The 12,768-nt window shown below is 34.1% G+C and overlaps 1 protein-coding gene across 4 annotated transcripts in view; it reads left to right on the top strand.

Annotated features, from left to right (window-relative positions):
- The window catches only part of UGGT2 (UDP-glucose glycoprotein glucosyltransferase 2), a 76,189-nt gene that overhangs the window by 14,990 nt on the left and 48,431 nt on the right, over positions 1 to 12,768 (top strand). For 3 of the 4 annotated variants that reach the window (XR_010355923.1, XR_010355922.1, XM_064408430.1), the window contains exons 5-9: positions 1,048 to 1,222; positions 3,176 to 3,275; positions 4,357 to 4,438; positions 6,473 to 6,573; positions 9,496 to 9,595. Coding sequence is in view for 2 of the 4 variants with exons in the window: in XM_064408430.1 (XP_064264500.1) it covers positions 1,048 to 1,222; positions 3,176 to 3,275; positions 4,357 to 4,438; positions 6,473 to 6,573; positions 9,496 to 9,595 (558 nt within the window). In the remaining 2 variants the exon portion in view is untranslated. The remainder of the gene's footprint in view (positions 1 to 1,047; positions 1,223 to 3,175; positions 3,276 to 4,356; positions 4,439 to 6,472; positions 6,574 to 9,495; positions 9,596 to 12,768) is intronic. The other variant, XM_064408431.1, reaches the window with a different exon arrangement.

Below are 12,768 nucleotides of genomic sequence, written 5' to 3' on the forward strand. Positions count from 1 at the left end.
CTGCACCCAAGTTAATTCTTAAACTGGGCCCCTCTTATTTCTGCCTTACAAATGAGGTCCTTAACTGCATACCCATCAAGCTTACTTGGGACATTGATGTTAAAACCCTGAGTAACCTCATACAGATGGCTCCTGCTTGAAGTGAGAGTTTGCAGAACATTACCTCCAAAGGTTACCTTTGCAGTGTAAATTATTCTGTGGTTTTTTACATTGAATATGTTCCAAAGATCTGCATCACAGAAACTGTGGTGTTCTGCTCACACCTTTCAAGTATGGCTCTTCAGTGAGTGTCTACCACATACACTTCTGTACTGTGTGTTGAATTAGAGTTTCTTAGCTCATCTTGGGCATGCTTGGAGAGAATTTACTGGTCTTTTGATTGTCGGTGCAAAGGCAGCTTTGAAAAAGTGTGCTCATCAATAATTAGTACCTTGAGTGTATTACTCAATCATATCTTCTGTTACTTCTCCATCTTTCCCAGGTTTTATTCAAAAGATGTCTTTTATTCATCTAAGAAATCATTGCAGCGTAACTTTTCTAGTCCTGGTTTTCAGTTAGAAGGGTAGGTAGGTAGTCAAAATTTGCAAAATTAGCTAAATTAACAGAACCTGATGGTTTCAAAATAATATAACCCCAGTTAGTTTCCAGGCGTGTTGACAGCTTTCTCAAACTTCACAGAATCTCCCTCTGCTACTCTCTTACTCGCTGATGTAATGTATCATTCAAATTAAAAGTTTTAAGCTGTTACTAATGCACGAAATCTCCAAGTGCTATGCTTTTCATATGCTTTGTGTTGTGATTTGATAAAATGTTTCAGTTATTTATACCTGATGCTGATTTTTTTCAGTTTCTTCTACTTTCATTTGTGAATTTGCTGTTGGGTTTGTTTGTGAGCAATCATGCTTATTTTGTGATGATTTTAACATGGCTTGTATACTTTTGGCATATAAACACGTACTAGTTTTTTTAATTATGAAGTAGAAAAGCTGCCGCTGTTTTAATTAATTTTCTGACTTCTTAATATCACCATTATTTGTTTTAAAACAGACCCAGGCCATATCTTTTTAAGGGAGACCATAAATTCCCAACTCTCAAAGAGGATGGCCCTGTTGTTATTCTATATGCAGAAATGGGTACAAAAGACTTTGTCAAATTCCACAAGATTTTATCTGAGAAGGCCCAAAAGGAGGAAATTGTTTATGTTCTCCGGCATTATGTTCAGGTATGCAATTGAAATCATTGTTTCAGTAAACTGTTAGCATTCTGTCTTTGCTTGGCTTGCTTTTTGACAAAACACTTTTCCTACATGTATTTTTTACGTTTGCCTAAATTATGTGCAATATATTTTCTAATGTTAAAACTCTGTAGGTAAGTAATTCATCAGATACAAACTACGAAGCCAGGAAAGCATGGTAATATCACCAGTCCTGCATGCAAGCACTGATTGCATTACTGGTCTCGAAATACCTCTTTTTTGGTTTTATGTCTGGTTTTTGTACAGTGTGTGATCTCAGGCGAATCTTGGTGCAGCAGACTGAACATATTAGTAACTAGAATTAGAAAAATTGAAAGTAGAATAGGGAATCAAACTGAGAAATTACCAATTATATTTTTACATATTCTCCACATAATTTCATGTTCATTGAGGTTACAACAGCATGGACTATCGTGGCCAACATCATTGACCAGTTTAAAAATGTTTGTGTTCCATAGTGTCACTATTTGAAACATTATGTTTCTGAATTCTTAACTTACTCTTCTCCCTGACACAAAACAAGGAAAATACCAGTACATGTACCTGTATTGTCCCCAGTTTTGATTATTGGAAGGCTTTTGTGATTTATATTCAAAGTAGAGCTCTTAAATTGTGTGACTAATCTGAGAATTATCTGATGGAGTGAGAGGTTGCTGTGATTTTTGTAGACCAGGAATTTCAGGGAGATGAGATAGGTAGTTTGCAGACGACTTTGAGTTGTTTGCTCACAGTAATGAAATAGAGAATTTGAGGAAACCAGTCTTGAATTCGAAGTTGTATGAGGTTTAGTTTTTAATGAACTTTGTTCTTTTATGCTTTTATTTCAATGAAATGCCTACTTGCATATTAAATGTCTCATTGCTCTGCCTGGCTTATGCATCATGGTCTCCCCAAATGTGCGTTGTCTTCTTGCCTGCACCTTTTCTCTCTTTAGACCTCTCTTCCCTTTTCTTCCTTCCTTCCTTCCTCACAACCTCTACTTTTGTTCTTTGGTACATACTGGGATGGCTTCTCTCTCTTTTTTTACATTAAATACCAGAAGAGGGAATATTGATAACAGAGGAGGTACAGTCTTTCTGCTCTTTCTTTTTTTAACCAGTATTGCTGTGACTACTTATGGAGTGCTGTCTGCTCCCTCTGCCTTGGAGGATGGACAGAGAAGCCTCCCAGCCCTGCTGGGTTTTCACTTGTAGTCTGGAGGATTCTCAGTACAGAATGGTTCTTAGAAATTGCAAACTAAAGCTCAAAAGGCTTTCAAGAAATTGCTGCTGTACATGTGCAAATTGCATTTTGGAAAGGGGATTTGCATACATTTGTGTCAAATTGGGACATGTATTCTGAAATAAGTATGTTTTGTGTAATTCCACTATTGAATGTCAAACTTCCACTCCAAAGTTAGAAGTAGCTGTTGTTTGTTTTTAGTAAGTGGCAACCTGTTTTTCACAGTGACACTTTAATACATTTTATTAATACTCCTTGCAGAAAGTGATTAATTGTTCTATCAAACTCTTTAAAGAGTAAGTCTGATGCAAAAATAGAGTGTTTCCTCTTAACATCCTGGAAGTCTGGCAACATTACAAAAAATGAGTATCAGTTGAAAATGTGAATTTTGAGGCATCAATAATTGTGTAGAGTGCTATGAACTGTGCCTGTTCCAGTCACTCTTCAAGTATTGTGTGAAAAGTACAATTTTGACCAGCCTTTTTGTGATTTGCAGGAGATAAAGGACATTGTCACCTTCTTTTACGTGCCTTCTCAGTGGATTGCCAATGTGCCTCACACTTTGAATTGAAAGGCGAATTTAAGTAATGACTTAAATGTCACAACATTTTAAAGTTACAATATTAGCTGTTGTTAATCTCCTTTAAATACATTTTGTAAGTTATGGTTTTTTTCTTCTGTTAACATAATATCGTCAAGCAGAAACCAAATTCCAGGAAAATGTATTTATCTGGATATGGTGTGGAACTGGCAATAAAGAGTACAGAATATAAAGCAGTAGATGACACACAGGTTAAAGGTATGTGGGTTTTTTAATTGATTTGATATCTTGCTGAAGATACTATTGAAATGCATTAAAACCTTCAGTTTGTAAAATATTCAGTCATTAATGTTTTGAAAGTTATACTTAATTTTGTCTACAGAAGGAAATCTCAGGTATTAGGAACTCAGAAATCAAAATACCTGAGAACATTTGTAAAGATCTGTGCTTAGGACACAATTAGGACCAATTATCCTATTATGTTAGGATCAATTTTCTAACCTCTAATTGCTGTTTTCTATGGCTCTTCAAAACACAATCTGGTCTTCTTCCCCTCAGAAATTTTAAGATAGTTTACCTTTGTACTTCAGTTACTTTATGATTGTTGGCATCATTCATATTCTAATGGCTACAGTATCTATGCATTAGTGTTTCAGGGCTGAGGGTTTTTCTGAATTTCTATGGAAATACTTTCACAGTCTTCTGTAGGAAAGATGTGATGTACTATAGAATTTGTACTGGTGCACATTACAATGTATTGAAATAAGACATTTACTATAGAAAGTTGTAACTACAGCATGGGGACACAGAGATATTACTTTGCAGAGACATTCACAAGATTAAAGGAAAGTTAACTTTTCTTTTGTAAGACTAAGGTTCAATGACTTTTGAGCCATGTCAAAAAATAGCTTAGGTTTTTTTAGGGGGAAGAAGCTGATCTACAATTTATATCAAATGCCAGCTGGAGATTCAAGTGCTTTATGGTCATCAGCTTTTCAAGTGTAAATCTGGTAGTAGTTGACTGATGAGAGTTATACCTTATCATTTAATAAAACTGAGAAATGGCTGTTTTGGGAGGTGAACTGTTAAACCACACTTATTTAATTTTATATAAAAATTGTTACCACTTAATGAATTGTATTAAAAATTAATTTTAATGTTGAAAAGTTCTACAGAGTAATTAATTTGGATGCCAAAATATGGAAGTATACATTGAATTAAAACTGCATCTGGGAATGACAACTTTATGATTATATGTTTCTATTAACTGTTTTATAATTCATAAAAACATAATACTACAATAACTTTCTTGGTTTATATTGTCTACTATTGTCTATAGGAGCAAATGAGACAAGAGAAGAGGAAGATGAGGAAGAGGAGGAGGAAAGTGATGTTCAAGGATTTCTCTTTGGCAAATTAAAGTGAGTTGATATAAGTTATAATTAAACTTTTACATTTGTTTCTGGAACCTCAACCAGTTGGGTTTTTTAAATAGAATAACTGAGATTTGTGTTTGAATGTGGTGAATATTTTTCATTTGGTGGAAATTATGATTTTTTAAATTTTTGTCTTGTGAACATAAAGATGCAAGGATTGATTATTCTGTTAATTTCAATGTATTGCTTTTAGTTTTCTAATTATCTTACAATGTATACAGTAACTTTTAAAATTAAAATTATCTGCCTAAGTAACACTAACAAAAACTTAGAACCTTGTGATTTCACATTTGTTAGATAATTAGAATCAAAATGTTGGTCTTCAAAATACAAGAGTAGCACAAGAAATCCAAACACATGGTGTATCTCCATAAGTTGTTTTTAAGAAGGATAGTAATGGATTTCATGGAGTTAAGGAGTAATGCTTCTAGGAAGATGGGCTTATTATAGACACCATCTCATTCTGGAGTTTGTGAGTTTGTATTATCTTCCATCAGGAATTCTTATCTCCAAGCTGTAATCTTAAATGAAATTGAATGTTACCCTGCTGAGCACTCCTTCCAGTCCTCAGCTGTATTATTTTGTGGTATCAGTCATCCAAAGTGCTTCCCTTTTCCTGTAACAGATCCATGTCGTGGATCATAAATTTTTTTCTTCAGCAAAATACCTCAAGGTTGTGGGTCTTCTGTAGATGTCATTCTCTCATTATTTAAAACAAAAAGTAAACTTGTTTGTAAATATTGTCACTAAACAGTAAATCTCAGAGTTCAGAGCTGCTAATTCTGTCTAAATTCTTGGGAGCCCATCCCCTGCCTTCCTGCCTTTTTGCTCTCAAACATGTTGAGGTAGAAGTGCTTAGATCTTGAGGCTTCTCTGTTGTTTCACCTATATGTTTAAGACTATGCACAGCAGGTAATACCAAATGCTTATGCCATATCTGTATCTGAGCTTTTTTTTTCTTGAGTTTTGCTATGTTTAGCTATAGTCTCTTAATTCTGCACTGTGACTGATTTGTGAAGCTGTCATATAATTCTGTCTTTCTGACATTGTTTCTAGATTCATTGGGTTTTTTTCTCTTCTACTTTTCATACAGGAGGTGAAATAGATGTTTCAAGTAGTCTGTAAATTGTACCTCTGTTACAGCCATGTCAAAAGTTTTACTTTTCTCAGCTATGAAATAGTTATGAATGTAAGCACAAGACATAAAATGTTCAGAAATTTAATGGAGAATTTTTTCAAGCATATCTTATAGCAGGCTGAAATATTTGTCCTCAAAACTTCTTTACCTACCTATTACGCTGTCAAAACAAATAGCTAAGCTTTTGTGTACCATATTCTTTAGCTCTGACAGATGATTTGTGTGCTCAGTAGATTGATTTTGTCAGTGCTGTCAATTTATAAAACATGTTCTCAACGTTATATTGCCTGTACCTCTTGTGGTTAATGCCACAGGGTGCATTCAGTTACAGTCAATATGTAGTACAGTTAGTTATACATCATTCTATAGTAAGTTCAGTAAACAGTTACCTGTATGGCATGTTAATACTGTCCCATCTTTGACTTTATTTATTCCATCTAAATTTATGTGGCAGGTTTTGATGCAGATCACTACAAAATAAGTGAACTCCTGGTATTTAGTAAGAATTTCTTTACAGAGGGATTTGTCAAGCATTAGGACAGGCTGGCCAGGAAAGTGGTTGAGTTGCTGTGCCTGGGTAGATGTGGCACTTAGGACATAGTTTAGTGGTGGACTTGACAGTGATGGCCTAATGGTCAGACTTAAGGACTTTGGAGTTCCTTTCTGACCTAAATGATTCTATGATTCTCTTTAACTGGGGTTTAGCCCTCAGAAATCCCCTTTTCTCACCCAAAATCCGTATTCTTGTTTTAATAATGAATTAAAGTTCATTCTTGGTTGTTATCCTAAGAATACAGTATTAGCTGTGAGCAGTACTAGAAATAAGAGCAGACATTGATGAATATAATTGATTCTTTTTTGTAATAAAATTTTTATTTTAGACGGATGCATCCTAATTTGAAAAACAATCTGATGGAGTTTAAAAAACATCTAATTGAAACTAGTAACAGCATGGAACCCCTGAAGGTTTGGGAGATGCAGGGTATGTATTGCATTTTATTTTTTATTAACACAATACTCTAATATTTCTTTTGTTAATTTAATGTATTGACATTATGATAAAAGCTTCTTTTAAAAGTAGAGACATAATTTAATGAAAAGGCCTTAATATCTCAAGTATTTAAAAGGCATGTGCTGATACCTTGTATTTATATGCTAGAAATTTAAGGAACATTGAAGTAATTTTATAAGATGGAGAGATATATTGCCTGATTTTCTGCCTGATGTATCATCTCAGGTATTAAAACTTGTTTTAGATACTTTTTTTAGAGGTCAAGCAAAAGATATAATTTTGACATGACTGCTGGGTTGGGATGAAATACATGTTAGGACAGCTTGTGTCCTTTAATTTATAAATTTTATCAATGTCTTGGAGTTCACATAGATGCATTTTTTTAAAATATAATATCAAATGGAAGAACATGCTTTTGGAAGCTTTCTTGTAGAAAAGGAAAACAAATACATTGATTGCAAAAGCTTGAGTGCTGATGACTTGCAGGACATTCTGTAGCTTGAATTAAATATAAATCTCTCATAAAATGTAACAACATTCCAAGTTTATGCAAGTAAATTTCCCTGCTTACAGTCTTCAGCTTTAGAGGACAACCTGATCAAAATTGGTTGCCTGTATTAGTGCAGTGAAGGAGACTGAGCAATCATCTGGGCTGCAGTTTCTTTTGGGACCCTGATGTTACAGAGCTTGCTAGCAATGTCCAGTCTGATATTAGCTGTGTGAGATAATTGTAGTTCACTTGCAGTCTTTTATCAATGAAGTTCAACTGCAGGATTTATCTTTGTCTAAAATTAAAAACAATTGAAAAATATTGCTTTAAAGTTCTCTTGAGAAATCTGCTTTGGAAGAAAATAGGAAAAGAAAATAATGGGTTGGACTATTTTTCTTTTTGTGTGTGATGGAATGGCACTTGGCTGATATTAAAGCTGAAGCAGCCATGAAACTTCAAACCCTTTAATGTCTACCTTCAAAAGACAGTATAAGGTCTCTGTTTAGTGGTAGTCTTTTCTGTGGTGTTATGGCTACATATATAAAAAAGGAAACTGGTGCTGCTCCCCAATAAACCAGTTCTTAAAGTTGAACATATTAAGTGTTGGGATGCTGTTAATTTTTGTCAGGAAAAATTGTAGTGGTTTATAGTGCAGGATCTTCAGTCTTCAGCCCCACATTTTTTGGTGCAGTTATTTTGATACCCTTACTGCTGATATGACAGGGTGCTTTCTCTAGTTCGTTCTTAATGACTAATTATAGTGGCTGAATTAATGGCTCAGCTTCTCTCTGATTTCCTTTAATTAGCTTCAAAGTAAAAACCTAGCTAAATTTAAGCAAAACTACTTCAGCTATAGGGCATACTTCTATTTATAAATGAACCTAAACACCATTCAAGAGTTGTCTTTCAAGAGCTTTTATATTTTAGGTAAGTAATTAGTAAGTACTTTTTCCTCAAGGTGCCTTACACTGCGCTCTCAGCTGTGTTAGGGTGCTGCAAGGGGAGGTCTCTAAGTGGCAGCCCTGACCAGAGATAACCAAGGAGGTAAAAAGATGTAGTTGGCCTCACTGGTATTTGAATATTTGCATCCTAGCTGTTCAGCATAAAATGGAAATTATTAACAGTTTATGAAGGGTTTTAAGTGTATGACCCAAGTTTAGAGCTTCCTCACTAAGAGCAGCAACTGGATGTTGATGCTTCAACAGATCACAACTTATATGCCTGTTGAAAGGGTCCTGAAAGCTACTTTTAAGAGTGACTTCTTTTCTTATTAAAAGTATTAAGAAATAGAAGTTCACATTCCACCTCTTGCTCACCTATTTTTGTCATACAAGAAATATCTTATCAGGCTAAACTAGGAATGTCTTATTCACTTTGATTCAGCCTTCCTTTTTTTTTTAATTCCTAATTACTTCAAGAAGATGGTGCAAACTTTTACTAGGCAGCATCCTGTACATCTTTCTGGCCAGCACTTTTTACTATATGTGTCATCAGCTTTCCTCAAACTGAATAACCTGAGGCTTTCAGTTTTTGTTTAAACATGTTAACTAGAAAATTCTGGGGAAAAACCATCACTGTATGAGTTAGTTATGCAGATGCATACAAGCTGTGTGGAAACATCTCGTATAATACTGCCTTACCTCATTAGTACCAAAATTGGATGTTCTAGTCTTACATGTCAAAATTTGTCACGTTCAAACTAGATTCCAGAGATAGCTAACTGAATTCCATCATTGTTTTTTCAGTGGATAGACAGATTAATTTTAAACTGTCCCATTATCTGAAAATCTACTTTGTTCTGAAAATAAGATCCCTTTAAAATCATGCTAGGTGTTTATGAGAACTGAAATTCTAGGCTAGTTTGACTTTCCATTTGCAAGTCACCATTTTCTCTGAAGTTGCTGCTCCTTTTGAAAATTGTACAATTCACATGTTCAGTGTAGCTTTCTACATGAAATGTATTTGTCATCTAAAATACTTGTGTAGTCCTGGACGTGGAAAGGTCCTGCTCTTGCTCCTGCAGTTATGGGTGTCTGTGGGTTGGTGTCTGTTGAGGTTTCAGTGTGGTACTACCCTTTTAATGATGGCATAATGACTTGTGATGAATGGTCTGGGCTTTTTCAGAATGTCTCTGTAAATTTAGAAATTGTATATACAATGTATATATTCAAGAAAGTGAGGCAGAATTCTACAGAAAAGCCTGAATTGAATATTTCCAACTTTAAGGTGACCAGTTTTTCAACCTTAATAATGTAGCTTCCATAATTATTGAATCAATGACTGAAACATAAAATATGCAAATAGTGAGAATGTGTATATGGAACAGTTTTTGACTGTGGCAGTAACAATTGAGTGATATTTCCAGTGATTTTTTTAAATTTATTTTTCTTCTCCCATCGTAGATCTTAGTTTTCAAGCAGCTACTCGAATTATGTCTGCCCCTGTTTATGATGCCTTAAAGGTAATGAAAGACATTGCTCAGAACTTCCCAATAAGAGCCAGGTATGGTATTTAAACTTTTTTTTTTCCAAATGTTATTTTTATGTTTGCATTTGACTGTAATGACAGTAATGTAGATTTATGTCCAAATCCTGCAGTCACGTATTCATGTTTGACAGCTTGCTAGATGGATTCCAGACAATTTCATTGAGTAGAAGATAACTCCAGGGAGAGCTCATGGTCAGCCTGTTAAATGTTTCCTGTCTGATGCAGGAGATCCCATGAGAACATGCTAATCATTACTTGAGGCACTTAGTCCTCATTGATTTCACTGGATGGATATTTTCCCAGGTGAAAACTTCCGTTGAATTAGTAGCAGAACTAGTCGCAGTGGGAAGAGGCAAAATACCATTAATAAATTTTGTGGGGATCCACACACATTAGTTCTAAGCACAGTGTTGCTGTAGAGATTGTGCCCTGGCTGTTGTGTGGTAGTGTTCTTACTGGGGAAGATCTGTCTTCCATAACAGATTACTAAATAAAACTTCAAGAGAAATATTAAATAAATGGACATGTCCTGATATTAGCTATCCAAGTAGAAAAGAGTGTTCTTCCTGTAAGCCAGTAGTATTGTAATTGAGAAATGCTTTTCTTCATACTTATTAAGTTCTTCATGTAATCCTATCAGCAATATTTGCTTGAATTACTGAATTAAATGTGATGCTAAATAGGGTTCTTAACGCAGCGTGCTTTCACATTTTGCCACTCTTGTTTAATTATCACAGTATTTCATTGTCACTCCTGATTGTCTGTTGGAGAAAATCTACACCGTAATGGAAAATGGAAATACTACCATTGTAACATCTTGTGTCAAGGAAGCAAAATGCCTTTTAAAATGCCTGAAGCATAGTTATTACTAAATAGTATGGTATAAGTTTGCACTTAGATTAGCAATCAGAAAATTCAACTTTCCAGTAGGAGATAGTGGAAGCATACATAATGTCAAACTTCAAGTCCAGTTCTGTTCTTTAAAGGACAGGAAAAAAGCCATTTTGAAGTGTGCCAGGTGACATTTAAATCATGGATTTTACAAGTCATTAAATAGTTACATTCCACTCCAACTCCCGTTGTGTATTTTTGGCATTAGAGAGCTCAATTTACCTACTCTTCAAGTATTTTCTGGGTAAAAGTATAAGAAGACTTTAAAATTATTAAAATGGGAATCACTGTTTCTGTCCTGCATAATTTATTCTAACATTCTAATCTACCATGCTATTTTTAACATGAGAGATTACAAATACTTAAATAATTAAATTTACTAGGTCTGTGCTGACAACTTAAAAGGGCATTGTGTAAAAATAGTGCACAGCCTAAATTTCATTAGTAGTCTAATCATGCTTAACCTGATGAATCAAAATACTAGTTTGGAAAAAAGAAAACCTAGAATGAACAGGAAATGAAGAGATATTGCTTAGTCACTTTAGATAAATAGCCTATCATTATAATAATAGTATTTTTAAACTGTGTAAGTTTCAGACAGTTTTATATGAAAACAACCATTTTTATTACACAAAATTTGGTTTTAAAAGGCTGTATGCAAATTTTAGAACTGTAGTTATGAAAATAAAATACTGCACATTTCTTAAAAATGGGGTTCCTTAGACCTTTAAAAAAATTAATATACCATTCCTCTGAAATTTTCTTTCACTTTCTGATTTGCCACCTGTATTTTTGTGTCTCAGTATTTTAAGATGAAAAGGTTAGTCTGAGGTAGATTTTACAAAATGTCATCAGATGTAGACAGTGTACCACCTGATATATGTCATGGCAACATTTTGATAATTCATTTTATAGGGTATTTTTCATATTTGATTTGTTATATACTTGTCATATTATTGCATTCTTAAAGAGCAGATAATTAAGTATTATAATGCTCTGTTACTTGCTATTTATTAATCATTCACTAGTGTTAACATTATGACCCTGTGAAAGGTTTCCTTTTTTCCCTTCAACATTCAGTACTACATGCATGAAATGATAGAGAATATTTCAACCTTAAGGTGATTCAAGAACATTGCTACATCATGTAGAAAGATAAATAGCATCCATTTCAGCCAGCACTGTTTCTCTTTAGTTAGAGTCTTTCACTTGACAATTACAAAAGCATCAGTAAAAATTTTGTGAAGCTCTGAACAAAGGGAACAAAAGACAGAACTCAAAATGAACAGATGTCTTTCACAGGTATGCCTGTTACCTCAGGTTGGAAGGGTGTCCTTTTCAAGGATCAACCATCATACTTTCTCCTTTAAATTATGCTGGAATCCTGCAATGTCAACTGCCATGCATGAACAAGGAGCTGTTTAATGATTCCTTGGGTTGCTTTCCTATTCCTAGAACAGCTATCTAAAGCTTACCTTTTACTGATTTTACTTCCTTGCTAATGTTAGACCAGCTTTGTATTTTCCTTTCTGTCCTTTTATTATTTTCACATTTTTGTATTATTTTTCTGTCTAACTACTCATAGTAGGAGTCATTTGGAAATATTCAGGTAGTAATTTTTATCTGTGCATTTTTTATCAATTCAGTATACTTCTGAGAATTGCAGGCCCTACTATTTTTGTTGAGTTCAGCATGATAAAATTCAGATTTTTAAAGTATTTTTGGAACTTTTTTTATTTCAGAACTTGGAAATCATACTGTTTGCTCTTACAGTATGTCTCTTTGGTTGCCTGGAAAGCTTGAATAGTTATTTAAAGTAAACTGATTTTATTCTGATATATTCTGGGAAATGTAGAGTATAAAGATCTGTATAAAGATCTATTCTAAATCAGTTTCTTTAGGGGGGAGTTGAGAATTTATATTATTAAATGTTTTCTTTTCCACGAGTTTGAAACTGGTTTAGCAGGATCATTCTCAGTTTCCTTAGTTAACTTTCAGGTTTAAGATGACTCCAGTTTTTCTTGATGCCCCGTACAAATTCACTAAAACATGTACAGTCCTGTTTTGAAAAAAAAGTTCATATAGGCAACTAGAATATTTATTTTGGCATTTATCAGGACAGTCAGATTTAGGTTAATATGGTTTAGGTTTTTTTAAAACATAGAGAGATTTATTTGCCTCTGGAAGTGTTTTATGATAAGCCTGATAATTATAAACCTCGCATACAGTACACTGTGGCAGGGGAAGAAAAAAATAGTCTTCCAGAACATTCATCAAAGGTAAAAAAGACAAATCAA

The sequence above is a fragment of the Passer domesticus genome, chromosome 2, assembly GCF_036417665.1.
Source record: "Passer domesticus isolate bPasDom1 chromosome 2, bPasDom1.hap1, whole genome shotgun sequence".
Lineage (NCBI taxonomy): Eukaryota > Metazoa > Chordata > Aves > Passeriformes > Passeridae > Passer > Passer domesticus.